Raw genomic sequence first — 18,860 nt, 5'->3', positions numbered from 1 at the left:
CTTAACTCTTGTAGCCTCAGTTTCCTTTCCTGTAAAATCGGCACTGTTACACCTTTGTAGGATTTGTGAGGGGACTAAATGAGAATATATGTGATGTATCTATGCTTAGTAGGGTGCCTGGCATGTGGTGAATACTCAAGATAATTGCTTACATGTGCATAGCCAGTTTAATTAATTGACAGTGCTACTAGGTACACCTGGGTAGTCCTCAGTTTGTTTCTGACCCACATCTTCATCTTCCCAGAATCTGCTTTTAGGTCACAGCTGATCAAGAATAGGAGTACCATTTCCAGGTACTTTCAAGGTTCTGTCCTCCTTCAGCACTGCTTTTCTTGATCTGGCAAAAAAAAGACTGGTCCAGGAGTTCCTGTCTTGGCTCAGTGGTTAATGAATCCAACTAGGAACCATGAGGTTTTGGGTTTGATCCCTGGTCTCGCTCAATGGGTTAAGGATCCAGCGTTGCCGTGAGTTGGGGTGTAGGTCTCAGACGCAGCTCGGATCCCACGTTGCTGTGGCTCTGGCGTAGGTCGGTGGCTACAGCTCTGATTAGACCCCTTGCCTGGGAACCTCCATTTGCCACAGGTGCGGCCCTAGAAAAAGACTGGTCCAGGGCTCTGAGGTCTGATTCCCCAAGTTCAAGTCCCTGTCTTACTACTTATTCACAGTGTGACCCTGGGCAGGATACTTAAGGTCTCCTCCTCTGTAAAGTGGGTGTGAAAACAACATCTTTGCTCTAGGGTTGTTGTGGGAATGATAGCTACATATCTATGTGTAGGGCTCCCCGAGGGCCTGCCACATGGTAAGCACTTGATATGTGTTATCTGGTTATTATTATTATTTCCCCATCTATCAACCATAACTCCTAACACCATTTTTTTTTATTCTTGTTTTTAATTTATTTTTAATTTTTTCTTTTTGGTTGCCCTGTGGCATATGGAGTTCCTGGGCCAGGGATCAGATCTAAGCCACAGTTGCTACCTGTGCTGCAGCTACTGCAATGCCACATCCTTTAATGCACTGTGCTGGGCCAAGGATCAAAACTGTGTCCTGGTGCTGCAGAGACACCACTGATCCCTTTGTGCCACAGCAGAAACTCCTCCTGACACCATTCTTGTTATCAGTAAGTCTCAGTCTCTCTCCTCACTCTGGCTGCTTATTTCCACCTGTCTTTGAATATTTTTTCACAAAGATCCAACCAAAACTTCATTCGCAACCTGTCCTAAAATACACCCATCCACTCTCCCCTTCCCCCCAAAGTCCTCCTCCACCTCTCTGAAGCCATTATTTCCATTAATATCAGCACCCATGGGAAACAAAAACTTTATTTCCTGTTTCAAGCATTCCAGAAATCAGAATGCCTTGCTTCTCTTGCACTTCCCACTAATTCTCATAGTTGTGGGCAACGGGCGCTTCCACTCAGCTTAGAGAAATGAGGCGGGAGCTGTGAAGTGACTTTACCCAGGGCCACCAGCACATGGGCAGAAGAAGGAACTCAGGCTTGCTGCTTTTGAGGGGATTCCCTTTCCACTGGACCGCAGTTCCCTGTTCTCTGTGCCGTGGGATCACTTCACCCCATTGACTTCAGGAGCCCCGGCAGGCCCACAGTCCCAGGCTTGGGGAGGTGAGGCTGGGGGTCCCTATATAGTTCTTGCAGTAATTAAAAATCAGATTTCAGGAGTTCCCGTCGTGGCGCAGTGGTTAACGAATCCGACTAGGAACCATGAGGTTGTGGGTTCGGTCCCTGCCCTTGCTCAGTGGGTTAATGATCCGGCGTTGCCGTGAGCTGTGGTGTAGGTTGCAGACGCGGCTCGGATCCAGCGTTGCTGTGGCTCTGGCGTAGGCCGGTGGCTACAGCTCCGATTCGACCCCTAGCCTGGGAACCTCCATATGCCGTGGGAACGGCCTAAGACATAGGAAAAAAAAAAAAGACCAAAAAAAAAAAATCAGATTTCAGAAACAAAGTCTCCTGTTATTGTGAGTTATGCCCTGGGGAAGGGGGATGGGCAGAGGAGACTAGGTCCTTTGAGACTTTCCAAGCATCGCGAGCAAAGTAAAACCCAAACTGAAGCATCTGAGTCATTCTCAGTGAGACTCTGTGGGCCACAGATGGGTACAAGAGACGTCAACTATGCAGGGGTTGTGGGTGGTTTAGCCAGTGTTTTTCAGCGTCTGAAATGCTATAGCAGGGAATTTGAGGGTGTCCGAGGGAGCCCTCTGGGTCCCTTCTCAAATTCCCATCTCTCTCAGCCCCGACAGCTCTCTGATACCAACTGTGTCACTGCAGGGCCCTGAACATGGGCCACAGACAGGCTCACGCAGGCTTCAGACACCCAAACAGCCATCTAGTTCATCATGTTCTACTTCCTCAGATTCTGAAGTCAGAAAATTCTTGCCATTCCTGAGCTTGTCACAGAGACTCAGACCCAGTGACCTCCTTTTGTTCCCTCGGGGGGCTGCAGCCCCTCTGCAAGTTTAAACCATTCCAATGAGCTTGGGCTTCATCGCAGAGATGCTGTCAATGGAGGAATGGGGAGGGGGCGGCCACGCTGGGAAGAGCCCACAGGGTGGAAGGAGGATGGCGCGACGTCCCCATTCCCCTGTGGCGCCATGGGAAGGGAAAAGCCCCAAAATAAAACTGGACTGCAAAGCTGTTCTTTGCAGGGAACTATATCCAATCACTTGTGATAGAACATGATAGAAGATAATATGAGAAAAAGTGTATATATATATATGTATAATGGGTCACTTTGCCATACAGCAGACATTGACAGAACATTGTAAATCAACTATAATAATTTGTTTTTAATTAACCTCAAAAGGACCTCAAGTGCAAGAAAAAAAAAAAAAAGAATGTGTATATATATATGTATGACTGGGTCACTTTGCTATACAGCAGACATTGACAGAACATTGTAAATCAACAACCCTTTAATTTTAAAAAATTAGAAGAAAAAAAGCTGTTCTCTGTCTAGAGAGACAAAGTAGAATAGAGGTTACCATGAGCTGAGGGAGGGGGTGTTGAAGGAGAGAAGAGCGAGTTACTGTTTCAAGGGTACGGAGGTTTTGCTGGGGATGATGAAAGTTTTGGGGTATAGATGATGGTGAAGGTTACTCAACATTGTGGATTTAATTTATTTGATGCCACCCAATTGTACACTCAACAGATGGTTAAAATGATAAATATTATGCTATGCATTCTACCACAATAAAAACGACAATAACTTTTCCAAAAAACCCTGTTCTCTGCCTTTCTTTTGAAACTGACTTCAAATAGACTGGTCCTCGCATCTGCAGCTGGATTCTTTGTCAGGAGAGCATTATACTTTAGTTTAAGCTGGTGGTTCTAGAGAATTGTGGATGACAGGAATGATCGAAACTGACTTATTTCTCAAGTGTTTGAGATTCCTTCATCCCTGTCCAATAACGTCTCTTCAGGAAAGGCTTGTCTTTGTCCAAGTCAGAAAAATAAAAGGCCCATCTAAAGTGGGCCCCTGGTTTAAGAAAATCTCTTATGTAAAATCTCAGATTTGGAGAACAACTTGGTAGCTGATGATTTGCCTTTACAAAAGGCTGATTCGCTTAACAAAAGAGTCTTACTCAAAGGTTCCTTTAAGAAGAGGGCCCCGTGGTACATTTAATGATATTATTAGATTAAAAAAAAATCACCCCGATCATTCAAGGACACTGCGCTGTAAATATGTGAATGCATTGTATTGTGTTGTAAGACTGGGAATAAAGAAGTCAGGACTCTTTGACAAATGGACCGTTTTGGCCCAAAGTAACACAAGTGGGAAGCAGGATGAGGGTTCTTGGCCTAAGGTCCTGGCGGCTCTAGGGGGAGACTTTGGGAGTTTGTGATTTACTTAAGACCAGCTAAGCCCAAGGCCTGCCATGTGTCCCTTTTGAGAACTTAGGGTCAAAGCTCTATGTCTGCTCCCATCGACCCCCGTCACCTGCCCTGATCATAAAGCACCCTCAGACGTGAGCTCAACTGTGTCCTGCGATGGCAGAAAAATATATCTGCTGCCAGAAAGTGGATTCTCTCGGCTGATGAAGACCGATCCTTATTTATGTCTGCATAGGTACATTCTGGGGCCCATAAAGGTTTAATTGTCCCTCTACCTAGTTTTTAAAAAAAAACCCACAAAGAGGCTGCCAGCTTTCCCCAGAGTTTAAAACCAACTGAATGCGGTTCTGTGGAAACTGCTTTAAGTGTGTAACTCGCGCCGTGTCCTAGGGCACAAGGCGCGATTGTTTGGGGGGGAGTCGAAAGATGCAGCTCTTAGGAGGACTTTTAAAGTCAGTTTTTGTGGCTTTGGGCTGCTGCTGACCCTGGCTCTTGCTAGAGAAAGAGAGAGAGGGAGAGGGCCCCTCCCTCACCAGACTGCTGCCTCTGCAAGTTACTCCCAGGGTGCCACTGCCCCCTGCTGCCACTGCCCCCTGCTGCCACCTCCCGGTTCAGGGGGACCCCTGTTGTCACAGGACCCTAAACATCCTCTCCTTTCTCTCAGATGGTGTCTTTACTGGTTTAAGAGACTCACAGGAAATCAAAGACAGAGGAGAGACAGAAAAAGAGGAAACAGGTCTGCAAGAAAAAAGCAGAAAGACAGTGGTAACCCAAACTGGGCCCAGAGACACACTGCCTGTCCCCCAACACTGCCTGCCCTCCCTGCAACACTGCTGCCTCCCCCGTTTGGGCCCGCTTGTTCATTCGACATTTGCCTACAGGCCGTCTACAATGTAAATGAAGTGCATATTTTTTCTCTCCGGAAGCTTCCAGCCTCCTGGTGGAGCTAGACATTCAGTCGAGGCTGATCACGCCTACAGACGTGTAATGCAAACGGTGCTGAGTCCACGAAGAAAACGTGCCCAGTGTGAGGGACAACTAGCGACAGGCCAGGGGAGGTTCTCAGAGGAGGTTAGGCCTTGTAAGCTAGACCTGAAGAGGGAGAAGAAGTCCGAGAGGCCATCAGAGGTCTGAGAAGCGCCCTGGAGGGAAGGGCCCACATGTGCAAAGGCCTGCACATAGGCAGCGGCCGCGAGGCCACGTAGGTGGTCCAGGCTGCAGCGGCATCGTCTTTGCCTTCTCTCGCAGCACCTTTCCCCAAAAAGATCTGTGATGGTTTCCGAGTCCATCACACCTCCCTCTGAGCTTCCAGGGCCGTCCAGCCTGGCCCCAGGTTACCCCAAGCCTTCTCACTCTCCTCTTGGGTTCTGTGAAGAAAACACATTTGTCGAAAGAGTAAAGCAAATAGTTTTGACATGTGGTTCTGTACCATAACGGAGGCTATAATGAAGTCGGTCCCAGTTTACACGAGTCCAAATGTTTCCATTTAAATGTCCCAACCTGTATTTACGGTCCCTGCCGCTGCAGCTGACTGTTTATCTACTCTCCTTGCGGCCTTGGCCTCGATTTAACTTCATCTCTTACTTTTTCCATTCCGGGGCCTGTCATTTACATTTTTCTTTAGGAAATGTAAATATTTATTTACAGTATTAGCTTTTACTCTTGCTCAGCTCTATGTCTTATGGAGTAAACAGACTGCGATATGGGTTCTAATCCTGAATGTTCTGTTAATGGGTGGTGACCTTGGCTGAGTCATTTAACCTCACTGAGCCTAAGATGCTTCTTTGTAAAATGAGGTGTTCATTTGTGCCATTTTATCTTTGTTAGCAGATCCATAGTCAAGACTCCTCTTTTTGGGGGACCTCATCCACCGCAGGCAGAAATTCCTAGCCAGGGTTCACACCTGTGCCACAGCTGTAACCAGAGCCACAGCAGTAGCAATGCCAGATCCTTAACATACTGAGCCACCAGGGAACTCCCCAGGATTCCTCTTAAATTCTGTGGCTCTCTACCTCTTACAGCCAGCCACCTGGGAGTTTCTCCTACCTCCTTCTCTATTTCCACCCCTCTTTCAGAATGTCTCTGTGCTGGGATCGACCTGAGTATAATTTGCTTTTGGGGGGTAGCATACCCAGGATGGTATTTAACAATGAGAATAGATCATACTGTTGGGTCTGGGTTAAAATGCCCATGTGGGGAAGTGGCTGAGAAGTAGGGAAATCCTAGCTGCAGGCCTGAAATTCCCTTAGACTGCTTCTCAGCCTGGGGTGTGCACACTCTTGGGGTACAGAGATGTGCCAACAAGGACACCAAGTCCTTCCTCCTGGAGCAAGAATTCTACTCAAAGATATGATGAGAGCAAAGAGACGTCAGTTTTAAAACAAACATATGACATCTTAGTTTAAAAGGAGCACTGGGGTGGACAACTTTGGGCAAACTGCGATGTGAAAGGAAACAGGGTTTGAGGTCTGTCCTTGAGTTGCTGGAGAAATACTTGCCTTGTGGGTCTTTTGAAATATGTGCACTTTAATAGGGCAAAGGTGTTAAGTTACTCAGGAGGGGTACCCCCCCCCCGAGAATGAACTTATGTGGAAAATCCAGTTTCACCCATTAGGAGAGTTGAAAGAGGGGTCCTGAGGTTGAGGGGGAGCCACACCAAACAAGAGACCCATTTCTAAAGACCAAATCAGTTACACAGTCTTGCTTAGCAGTCTGGCTCACAGCTGGGTTTGAACGGATCCAAACATCTGGGAGCTCTCTCCCCCTTTCTCTGACCTCCAGTAGCAATTCTTCTGTGTACTCCATTCTGGGACTTACTGTACCATTAAATGTTGGTTGTATTTTCTTGTTTATACAGCTTCTCAGCCGGAGGTGGTGTGAATTAAAGAGGTGCTATGAATTAAAGAAATACATATGAGGAAGAGTCAAGACCTTGCTTGCTCTGTGACTTTTGGAAATTCCCTGAAATCTCTCTGACCCCCATTTTGCTCATCTATTAAATGGTCCAGTCTAACACCTGCCTTGCCTACTGAAAGGCAGGGTTGTGTGCCGAGCATATGGATTTGCAGTGTAAAAGCATTTTGTAGATCATTAAACAAAAACCAGTTATTATTAACTAAGGCCCCAAAGGGACGGAGAGTTTATCTCTCACAGCATCTTTCTATTCCCCTCAACGTTTAATTTTTGCCTAGTTGGTTGTGATAACTACTAAAGATAAGATCATGAAATGCTGTCCCCACACTGACCCTGAGAAAACTCTTTCCCTCCTTCCCTCATCCTCTCCCCCTCTTCTGGCCTCAGTCCCCTCCATGTGCCCCCACACTGTGATTTTTTCCCCACTGTCCCTTTCAGAACATTGGGGTAAGAAGAGGCTGCTTAAAGCAGCTGTATACTGTATACGAAGGAACTGGTGGAGTAATTTCAGGTGTCACCAGGGAGTTTTATGGCAATGCCATTTTTGTGGGGACACAAACTGGTGTTGTTCTGGAAACTTTCCCCAGAAACAATAGTGTTCAAACAGAATTCTGGATTTTTTTTAAAAGAGAAATCAACAACCCAGCCTAAATATCTCCCTAGGTGATAACAAAGAATCATATTTTCATAGAACTCTTTGCTGAAGTTATATTCCTCCCCGCCCGACTCCTTCTGGCTTTGGGGTATAGGCCAACCTGCTTCACAGTTGACACCCCTGAGGAAAATACCAGGAAAAGGTGATGAGGAAGAAGCGTACAGGTTTAGTATGTATTGGTTTGAGATAGTCCCTGGCTAAACAGTAACTTTGTGAGGCCGTTCCCCTCATATCTGCCTGAACCTCAGAGTGGAGTGGATTTTCTTAAGCAGAAATGTTCTTGGACTTGTTCACAATTTTCCCCTTCAAAATACAGGAGTTGTGCAAGAAAAATCCACATTCCACACTAACAAGGCAAGGATTATAATGAGAACGTGGTTTCTCACAGGCAATCTTTCATCTTTTGTTTTATTTATTTATTTTCTAAGTAAGCTTTTGTGGTGAGAAATCAGAGTAATAAAGAAGGATGAGAGAATGCGGAGTGGAAACTTCTTTTCATTTTTTCCCTCCAAAGTGCAGGGATTGGGGAGGAGAGAGGGTCACTCCAGGTCCTCACATAAGTCCAGGGGCAAAAGCATAGACCAGGAACCAAGAAGGGCCTGTAACCCAGGGCCTGGAGCTCAGGGATCTGGAGTCACGGAGGAGCCTCAGGCCAGGAATTCAATGGGACGAGGCCCCACTGCCTCCCCACACCTGCTCTGATCAGCACCTGGCCTGTGTTCTCAGTCGCCACACCTGCAGAATGGGAGCAGAGTCCTCCTCTCACAACCCGCCTGGGCGTGGTTTTGTGTTTCTCTGGTTTAGGAACAGGCAGAAGAGAAACAAAACCTAACGCTCCTTCCTTTCCTAAGTAATTCTAAGGCGATCTCTTTTGTAGGGAGCGGGAGATGCCAAGCAGGGACGGCCCCAAGACCGGGTAACCAGTTCCCTGGGCGGGCAGGGGGCTTCGAGCGCTGGAGGACTGGGTGGTCAGCAAGGGCCGGCACGTGCCCGGCCCCGTTGCCCGGAGACCCGGCGCAGGTTTGTCTTCAAATCCCGGACTCTCCCACCCAGCGGCCCCGGCGCAGCGGCGGGGGTGCGCGCGGGGTCGGCGCCCTGGCCACCGCGCCTCCGCCCCGCCCCGCCCGGCCGCCGCCCCCCCGCCGCCCCGCCGCGGTGGTACGGCCCGAGCCCCTGGGTGCGTAGCTGCCGGCGGGCTCCAGAGAGTCTGCGGGTCGCCGGGTAGGAGGTGAGAGGCCGGGAGCCGCATCGCCGTGGGCTCCCCCTGCTGCCGGAGCTGGGCGGCCCTAGGACGGGCATTTCGGGCGAGGAGGCTTCCCCTCCGGCCTCAGTCTCCTGGTTGCTGGGCCAGCGCTCGACCTGTGGTTGCCCATCCTCCCTCCTCCACGCGTCCCTTGAGAAACTCTGAAGCTGCCCACCCTCCTCTTGGTTGGTCCAGGTCGGGCCCCAGAACCCAGCTCGGGAGTTGGAGAGCCCCCTTCCCCACCATCCACAGTGTCCCATTTCTCCCCGACCCAGATTCCACCAGCAAGATGCCGGACGTGGAGGAAAAGGTGCCCCTGAAGGACCCTGGCAATGCAGAGAGTGGGCCCTGTAAGCCAGAAACCTCAGGACGGACCCCGGACGACAGGAGTAGCCCCAAGGACCACCCTTCCCGTAGGTGCAGCCCTGCCACCGTAGTGGGCGTCAGATGGGAAGGAGCCCGCGGCCCCTCACTGCTCTCTCCACCTCTCTTGGTTTACCCTTCTCCTTATCTCCCCCCCCCGCCCCCCACAACTATCTCCAATTTCAGACTTCCTACTGACCAGAAGAAAGAAGTGGCCCAAAAGTGATTGCTTAAACCTGACAAGACTTGAGGCTGAGTCAGCTCAGAGACACTTTTGTTTTTGTTTGTTTGTTGTTTTTTAGGGCCACAGCATATGGAAGTTCCCAGGCCAGGGGTCAAATCAGAGCTGCCAGCCACAGCCAGGCCAGATCCCAGCCGCATCTGCAACCTACTCCAGCAGCTCACCGCAGCGCGGGATCCTTAACCCACATCCTCATGGGTACTAGTTGGATTCGACCCTCGGCAAATGGAGGTTCCCAGGCTAGGGGTCAAATCGGAGTTACAGCTGCCGGCCTAGGCCACAGCAGCAGGGGATCCGAGCTGCGTCTGTGACATACACCACAGACCACAGCTCACCGCAACGCGGGATCCTTAACCCACTAAGTGAGGCCAGGGATCCAAGGGCAACCTCATGGTTCCTAGTCGGATTCGTTTCCGCTGCGCCAGGACGGGAACTTCACCTTTGTATTCTTTTACTTTGAATTTGTGGGTGGAACATGGCAGATACTTGGGGTAGATTTTAAAGCCCGGAAATGATCCCAAACAAGCACTGTGTTCTCTCCATAGGTGGTTGACTGTGTTAGTGATACTGCTCTGGCCTTCTATTCTCGCTCTGTACTATGGTTGATGTTCTTTTATGTTCATGTTGGAGCACAGTCTCACTGGATTCATCCTGCCTTTCTCCTGTAAAAATCTCTAGATAGTTTAAACAGTCAGCAGTCGGAAGGTCTGCCACCACGCAACAGCCTGAGTTAAATTCCTGAAGATTGAAATGGGAAAAATTAGCTGGAGACCCTGCTCGTATTACGTTCAATCGCATTTCTTTCTCTTGTAGCCACAAGGGGTCGCTGCTGGTTAACGAAAAGCAGCAAATTGGGTGCTTTGGAATCCTGATTTGAAATAGGTACCTATTCAGTAGTTATGAACCTGATGTGGTGGGGTGAACGTGATTTTTTTTGGGGGGGGGGAACAACTTAGGTTCTTGAGGTTATTTAAGTGAATCCACAGGTAAGACAACTCTTAACCTGAATAAGCAAAATTCTCTTAAAATTTTTTTGAAATTTTATATATTTCAAATTGGTTAAGTTACCAAATTACCTTGAAAATTTCTTTGTCCTTGGGGTCTGGGTTTTAAAAATCTAGTTTATTTTACTTCTGTTTTCTCTTTGAGCCCTCCCAATTCCCGAATGTTCCGGCTGTGGGAGGTTCAGAGTGCTGTGGTGCTTTCAAGCAACTCAGCAGTCTTGTCAGAGCAGGCTGTGAGCTTTGATTTGTTGTAGTTGGAAAGTGTTTCTGTGTATAGTATTTCCCTCAGTCCTTCAATAAGCTGCTAGAAGCAGCTGAAGCTCCCTTTGAAGATCTTCTCTTAGTTCTGATTTTGTGTTAGTGAATTAGCGGTAAGTCTGTTTACATATTTGAACTCTGCCATTTTGGTTGAAACTGAAGACTTCAGAGAGTCTATGAAAATAAAGGGAACTTCCTGTGCACCTGAGGTTCTGCTCACCTGTATGTTTACCAAGCAGAGACTCGGTCGGTGGCTTTTTAGTAAACTTTACAATCACCTTTTACCCTTATAACTTCAAACCTGTTGAAAAGTAAGAAAATAATACAATGAATGCCCACATGGTTACCTTTCTGCCATATTTTTTCCTCTCATGTTATATATATGTGTTTTTTCTTTCTTGAAGTTACAGAGTCATGACTTTAAATGTTTCATGTATCTTCTAAGAACAAAGACATTCTCTTATGAAAACATTTTTTGCGATAATTTCACTCAGCTTCAGCAATGATCAACCCGTGGCCAATCTTAGTTCATTTATTTCCCCCCCCCACATCTTGGAGCCAGATGCTTTTCTGTGAAAAAATTATGAGGCTTCATTGAAAGAGGGTGAGAGAATGTGGTTTATTGTGTGCATTAATATATACCAGGTAATCATTATAACTACCATGGATGCCTATTACGTGAGGCTGCTGTCAGCTAGGTCTGCACTAAGAACTTAGAACAGTGGTTCCCAAAGGCTAATGCTAGTTGGTGACCAAATTCTTAGCCATATTTAGTGAAATGAAATAAAGATATTGTATTGAGTTTTTCCTAAAGCCAAATTGGCTCAATTTTAAGGACTGTATTCCCTTTCTGCTTTTTTTTTTTTTTTTTTTTTTTTTTTTTTTTTTTTTGAGGTTAAGCTATCCTTTTTCTTTTATGAAATGATGGTTTTGGTAATGTTTTGTCTTTTAATTTGCTTATTTCATACTGTCCATACTTAACACGACAAAAGTCGGCAAGTTGTCAGCTGCTCAAAATCTTTGGGGACATTTACTAGTTTGTGAAATCCTAAATTCTGGAAACTGCTGCTTTCAAAGACCAAGTGGTGTTGATGCCATTCAGTACCCTGTGTAGAGAATTTAACTTCTGTCAGAGGCAGGAAGAAGAAAGTGGAATCAGACTACCCTGAGAGAAACATTTATTTTTGCAAATCACAAATAATAAGAGTAAGAAGTAAAAATAATAAAGCAGCAATGAAATAACTTGTGGTTTGCAAAAATAAAGGCAAATATAGGCAAATAAATGCAAACAAAGCCTTTTGTTTTTTATAACTTCTTTCCTCCCTTATCCCCACCTGGGCTGCTCTGAGAGGCTCTGTCACAGATGGAGCCTGGAGTTCAGAAAACATGAACTCCTGGAGGGGTTGAATGAGTTTGTGTAAGATCAGTTTGATGAATCTAAGTTTGGAGCCGACTCAGTAGAGCGGATCGCTGAATAAAATAGAAATGCAGACTTGTGTGAGTTCGCTGAGGTCCACCATACGTTCTTTATTTTTCAGTTGAGGTATAGCTGACCTGGAACGTTGTATTAGTTTCAGGTGTACACCATCCGCTCTTTCTGTCACAGGTCTGATAGATAAAGTTAATGATGTTTCCCAGCTGAGCGAGAAGATTGGGATGAACCGTGATTTCCACACAGAAGAGAAGGTTTTACCTCCAAGCAGGTACAGGCTCTTCTCATTTTCCCATTCGATGTATCCTGGTGTAGGTATTAAGCACTAATGGCTCCCAATCAGACTTGAAGTTTTTTTTTTTTTTTTTTAAATGGCTGCATCTGCGATATATGGAAGTTCCCAGGCTAAGGGCTGAATTGGAGCTGCAGCTGCCACAGCAATGCAGGATCTGAGCCACATCTGCAACCTACGCCTCAGTTGGTGGCAACGCCAGATCCTTAACCTGCTGAGCAAGGCCAGGGATTGAACCCACATCCTCAGAGACAACGTCAAGGTCCTTAACCCACCAAGCCACAACGGGAACTCCCATTTTTATTTGATAATACAATCAGTATTTGAATATAAGCCCTAAGAGATCTTAACAACTTACACAGAAGAGTAAAAAGTTATTAGTATCAAAGGAGGGTCAAGAAGCAAATGTTATTGATCCAGTGAATAAACCCAAGCAATTGTCGTGATGTTGCTTTGGGACCCTAGTTAGTAATAAGTTAGGGTGGATTTCAGATCTTCTCTGATAGACATGGAGGAATTAGCCTGTAGTAGCTATCTATTGCTGCATAACAAATTACCTCAAAATTCACCGGTTAGGAGTTCCCGTTGTGGCTCAGTGGTTAATGAATCCAACTAGGAACCATGAGGTTGCGAGTTCGATCCCTGGCCTTGCTCAGTGGGTTAGGGATCCAGCGTTGCTGTGAGCTGTGGTGTAGGTTGCAGACACGGCTCAGCTCTGGCATTGCTGTGACTGTGGTGTAGGCCGGTGGCTACAGCTCCGATTCGATCCCTAGCCTGGGAACGTCCATGTGTTGAGGGAGCGGCCCAAGAAATGCCAAAAAGACAAAACCAAACTCACCCATTAAAACAGTGTTCATCATCCACAGTTTCTGTGGGTCAGGGATATGGGTGTGGTGACTGGGTGCCTCTGGCTCAGGGTCTCTCATGAGTCAACTTGTTGACTATTGACCTGAGCCTTCCCCCCACCCCATCCCGTGTCTGTGCTGCCTGGGCCTCTCCATAGGGCAGCTCACAGAGAAAGTAAGTGTGGGACAGCAAACAAGACACAAACCAGTCTTTTTGTTACCTAATCTCAGGAGTGACATCCCTGGCCTCTGCTGTATTTTGTTTGCTAGAAAGGAATCCACAAACCCAGGCCCCACTGGGTATAGGATTGCACCAAGGTGTGAATACCAGGGAGAGTAGATCTTTGGACTCAGTTTATCCACTGCCTGCCGCATTGCTCCTATCTTACCAGTTACTCTTTTTTGTGATTACAGATTAAAGAGTCACAGATATAGATTAATTTTCTCATAGTGGTATTTTCACACACACACCCCTTGCCCATAAACCTGCTTAATTTATGAATCAGGATTAGAACCCGGTTGATAAATAATGCTTCCCTGCCCTAATCAAGCCTTATTTTTTATTCTTTGTTATTTTGACATTGCAATAAATAAGAACCATTCACTAGGTATGACTTGCTGGTTTACTTTAATTCAGTGGATAAATTCAGTGTCATATTATTTGATTTTAAAGCAGTTCTAATTTGCCACCAGTGAACAGCTCTGTGGTGGCAGCTTGTGATTAGTCAATTTCCTTGAATGCTTTTGTCATATGTCGGTTTTGGAGGGTCTGTTGCTCGCTCAGCTGTCCTGAGTTGCTGTCCCGGGTTTCGTGCTCTGCTCTTGCTGACCCATGTCCAGGCCAAGCACAGCTTCTCTGGGAACAGATTTTCACCAAGACCCAGGTCTTCTAGCAACTCTCTCACTGCTGAGATATGCTTTTTGTGGCAGGAGAGGAGAAAAACATATGGGAGAAATGAAGCAGGAGAAAGCGTAATATTCAGAGCTGGGTTTTCAAGTAAGGTAATACAACATTTACACAAGGAAAAAGGTTGGAATAGAATTCGAGGTCACTTCTTATTGGCAGTTGGCTTTACTTGGGGCTCATGGGATGACATTAATTACTACTGTAGATCCCTAAGGGAAATTCCATGTTTAGCCATTTATTCATCAGGCATTTATTAGGTCCTAATTCTGTGGCAGGCAGAATGCTGAGTTCTAGCTGCAGTTATAAATATGTAAGGCACTGCCTTTGTTGTCAGGAAGCTTTGGGAGGAGGGACAGTTGGATAACAAAGTGACCGCTAAGTTGACTCAGCTGGTGTATAGAGTTTAATGAAAGTTCTCAGCTGCCTAAGGACCAGAGAAGGTGTGCCTGGGATGACCTGAGTCTTAACAGGTGGTCCCGCTGGGAAAGAGCCAGTGGAGGAAACGCTGGAGGACAGAGTGGTGGTTGAACGTGGGGTGCCATCTGCTGGGTGTGGTTGTGCAGAAGGTGTTAGGAGGTGGGAGGTGATAAGTGGGCAGGGAAGGGGGCTGCTCTTGGGAAGGGTCACTTAGGCCATTCATGCTGCTGCTGACAGGAAGCCCCTAAAAGACTGCAGGTGAGCATGACCTGATCAGAACTTTGTCTTGGAAAAACCATTGCTTTTAGCATGAAGGTGTGACAAACCAATTAAAAAAGGGACAAGACTGAAGGCAGAGGGAGCAGTTAATGGCCTATTAGAATAGTCCAGGAGTTCCCATCCAACTAGGAACCATGAGGTTGCGGGTTCGATCCCTGCCCTTGCTCAGTGAGTTAAGGATCCGGTGTTGCCGTGAGCTGTGGTGTAGGTTGCAGACGCGGCTCGGATCCCATGTTGCTGTGGCTGTGGTGAAAGCTGGCAGCTGTAGCTCCGATTGGACCCCTAGCCTGGGAACCACCATGTGCCTCAGATGCGGCCCTAGAAAAGACAAAAAAAAAAAAAAAAAAAAAGTCCAGGTAGGAGATGCTGGTAGGAGGGGATGGGTTCCAGAGACATTTAAAAAACTACATTTATGGAACTTGGAAGATGGATGGGATAAATAGGATGAGGAGAGAAGCTTTAAGAACAATTCCAGGAGTTCCCGTCGTGGCGCAGCAGTTAACGAATCCGACTAGGAACCGTGAAGTTGCAGGTTCGGTCCCTGCCCTTGCTCAGTGGGTTAAGGATCCAGCATTACCGTGAGCTGTGGTGTAGGTCACAGACATGGCTCGGATCCCGCATTGCTGTGGCTCTGGTGTAGGCCGGTGGCTACAGCTCCGATTCGACCCCTAGCCTGGGAACCTCCATATGCTGCGGGAGCGGCCCAAGAAATAGCAAAAAAAGATTTAAAAAAAAAAAAAAAAGAACAATTCCAGTGCTCAATAAACCATTAGCTTATAGTTACCTCTGATGATTGAGACTGGTGTGTTAGAGGAATTTTGATTTTTCTTTGATTCATCTTTATGTTGCTTGTTTTTTGTTCTGCACGAATCATGTGCTACTCCTGTATTTTTGGGGGAGGGGATGTTTAATTCAAGAAAACCAATGACTATTTGGCAATGACTAGGTACAGCCTCAGAATTTTCAAGTGGCTTTTTTTTTTTTTCTTTTGATGGTTGCACTTGTAGCATATGGAAGATCCTGGGCTGGGGGTTAAATCAGAGCTGCAGCTGCCAGCCTACACCACAGCAACACCAGATCTGAGCCAAGTCTCCAAACTTCACCACAGCTCGCAGCAATGCTGGATCCTTAACCCACTGCACGAGGCCAGGGAGCGAACCTGCATCCTCATGGACACTAGTCAGGTTTTTAACCAGCAGTGCCACAATGAGAACTCTTCAGATGGTTCTTTTTCTTCTTACTAGTCTAACTGTATAGGTCAGAGAAAAATAATTTGAATAACATTCAGAAGAAAGTTAATTCCTTTAAAAATTAATAGACAACTTTAACACAGTTCACTTTTACAGAAAAGTGATGGAAAATCGAGTTCTCACATTCCCCCTCTTTCCCGGCATGCAGTTTCCTGTGTTATTTATGTCCTGTATCAGTGTGGGATATTTGTTACAATTGACAGTCCAGTATTAGTACATTATTATTAACTCAGGTTTACACTGGGGTTCACTTTTTGTGTTGCCTTATCTGTGGGTTTGGAAAAATGTATAATGACATGAATTCACCATTTCCGTATCACACGGAGTAATTTCACTGCCCTGAAAATGCCCTGTGTTCTTCCTATTCATCCTTCCCTCGCCCTCCCACATCCCCGAACCTTTGGCACCACGCATCTTTTGACTGTCTCCATAGGTTTTTAGAATTTCTCATAGTTGGAATCATTGACTATGTAGCCTTTTCAGACTGGCTTCTTGCGTTTAGCAAAATATGCCTTTACGTTTCCTCTGTGTCTTTTGGGGGCTTGATAGTGCATTTCTTTTCTTTTCTTTTTTTTTTTTCATTTATAATGATTTTTATTTTTTCCATTGTAGCTGGTTTACAGTGCGTTTCTTTTTAGTGTTGAATAATATTCCATTGTCTGGATATACCACAGTTTATTTATCCATCACTTACAGAACGACATCTGGGTTGCTTCCAAGCTTTGGCAATTATGCATAAAGCTGTTATAAATGCCTATGGGCCAGTTTCTATGTAGATGGAAGGTTTCTACTCATTTGAGTAAATATCAAGGAGCAAGATTATTGGATTATATGGAAAGAATACATTTAGTTTTGTGAGAAACTGTCTTCCTGGGTAGTTGTACCATTTTGCATTCCTACCAGCAATGAGTGAACATTCCTGTTGCTCCTCATCCTTGTCAGCATTCGGGATTGTCGGTATTTTGGATTTTGACCATTTCAATAGGTGTGTAGTAGTATCTCATTGTTGTTATTTTTTTTTTTACAAGTGGCTGCACCTGTGGCATGTGGAAATTCCCAGGCTAGGGGTCGAGCCACAGCCACTGTAGAAGCAATGCCGAGTAGTTATGTTGTGAGCCACATGGGGAGTCCTCTCATTGTTATTTTAATTTACAAATCTCTAATGAGAAGTGAGGTTGAGCATCTTTTCATATGTTTATTTGTCATCTGTGTATCTACTTTGGTGAGATGTCTATTCAGACCTTTTTCTGTTTCATTGTTGTTGGTTTTTTTTGCTTTTTAGGGCCACACCCAGAGCATATGGAGGTTCCCAGACTAGGGGTACAATTGGACCTACAGCTGTCGGCCTACTCCACAGCCCCAGCAATGCAGGATCCGAGCCATGTCTGTGGCCTACACAAAAGCTCACTGGATCCTTAACCCAATGAACGAGGCCAGGGATTGAACCCACATCCTCATGAATATTAGTCAGGCTTATTACTGCTGAACCACAAAAAGAACTTCCAGGCCTTTTTCTGTTTTAAAATCGGATTTTTTTTTTTTACTGTTGACTTGTAAGAGTTCATTGTCTATATTGGGTACTAGTTCTTTATCAGGTAAGTGTTTTGCAAAGATCATAGCTTGTTTATTCTCTTAACAGTGTCTCTGACAGCAGTTTTTAATTTTAATGAAGTCCAATTTATCAGTTTTTTTCTCTCATAGATCTTGTTTTTGGTGGTGAATCTAAAAGGTCATTGCTAAACCCAGGGTCACCTAGATTTCTCCTGTTATCTTCTAGAAGTTGTAGAGTTCTATGTTTTACATTTGGGTCTATGATCTACTTGTGGAAGGTATAAGGTCTGAATCCAGATTCTTTTTTTTGCCTATGGATGTCCAGGTGTTTCAGTACCATTTGCTGAAAAGACTGTCCTTTCTAGTTGAGTTGCCTTTGCTTTTGCTGTTTTTTTAAGGGGAGAAAAAGACCTATTTTCTGATTTCCAAGACCTATTTTCTGATTTCCATGACTCTGTGACATGATAATGCCACAGAGATTGGAAATATAGGAGGAACAGGTTTGGAGGGGGAAGATAGTGAATTGAATGTTATTTAAAAACTTTTTTACATTTTTCATTTTTAAAATTTTCGTTGATTTACAATGTTATGTCAATTTCTGCTGTACAGCAAAGTGACCCAGTTACACATATAAATATATTCCCTTTTTTTTTTTTTTTTCTTTTTAGGGCCACACCCATGGCATATGGAGGTTCCCAGGCTAGGGGCCTAATTGGAGCTATAGCTGTCAGCCTATGCCACAGTTCATGGCAACGCCAGATCCTTTACCCACTGAGCTTGGCCAGGGATCGAACCTGCAACCTCACGGTTGCTAGTCGGATTTGTTTCCACTGCGCCACAACAGGAACTCCTATTCCCTTTCTTATATTATCTTCCATCATGGTCTATCCCAAGAGACTGGATATAGTTCCCTGTGCTATATAGCAGGATCTCATTGCTTAGCCATTCCAAAGGCAATAGTTTGCATCTACTAACCCCAAACTCCGAGTCCATCCTCCTCCTCCTTCTCTCCCCCTTGGCAACCACATGTCTGTTCTCCATGTCTGAGTCTGTTTTTGTTTTGTAGATAGGTTCATTTGTGCCATATTTTAGATCCTACGTGTAAGTGGTGTCATGCGGTATCATATTGTCTTTCTCTTTCTGACTGACTTCACTTAGTATGAGAATTTCTAATTGCATCCATGTCGTTGCAAATGGCATTAATTTTTTTTTTTTGTCTTTTTGCCTTTTCTAGGGCCGCTCCCGTGGCACATGGAAGTTCCCAGGCTAGAGGTCCAATTGGAGCTGCAGTCGCCGGCCACAGCCACAGCCACAGCAATGACAGATCCGAGCAGATCCTTAACCCACTGAGGAAGGCCAGGGA

At 45.7% G+C, this 18,860-nt stretch overlaps 1 protein-coding gene across 8 annotated transcripts in view; it reads left to right on the top strand.

The window, feature by feature from the left end:
• The window catches only part of TCP11 (t-complex 11), a 68,611-nt gene that overhangs the window by 35,149 nt on the left and 14,602 nt on the right, over positions 1 to 18,860 (top strand). The window contains exons 2-4 of one of the 8 annotated variants that reach the window (XM_084967930.1): positions 8,293 to 8,435; positions 8,934 to 9,071; positions 12,131 to 12,227. In XM_084967930.1, the coding sequence (XP_084824056.1) occupies positions 8,948 to 9,071; positions 12,131 to 12,227 (221 nt within the window). In that variant the 5' untranslated portion in view covers positions 8,293 to 8,435; positions 8,934 to 8,947. Of the gene's footprint in view, positions 1 to 8,267; positions 8,436 to 8,615; positions 8,844 to 8,933; positions 9,072 to 9,663; positions 10,145 to 12,130; positions 12,228 to 18,860 lie in introns of those variants that run through there. The other 7 variants (XM_013977800.3, XM_021098628.2, XM_084967934.1 and 4 more) reach the window with 7 other exon arrangements.

Source organism: Sus scrofa, chromosome 7 (assembly GCF_054392235.1).
Source record: "Sus scrofa isolate SSC_HxYL_T2T_F1_AM1 chromosome 7, Sscrofa_HxYL_maternal_Yorkshire_Landrace_v2.0, whole genome shotgun sequence".
Lineage (NCBI taxonomy): Eukaryota > Metazoa > Chordata > Mammalia > Artiodactyla > Suidae > Sus > Sus scrofa.
The sequence above is the reverse complement of the archived record's forward strand: the minus strand, read 5'-3'. Positions and strand labels throughout refer to the sequence as shown.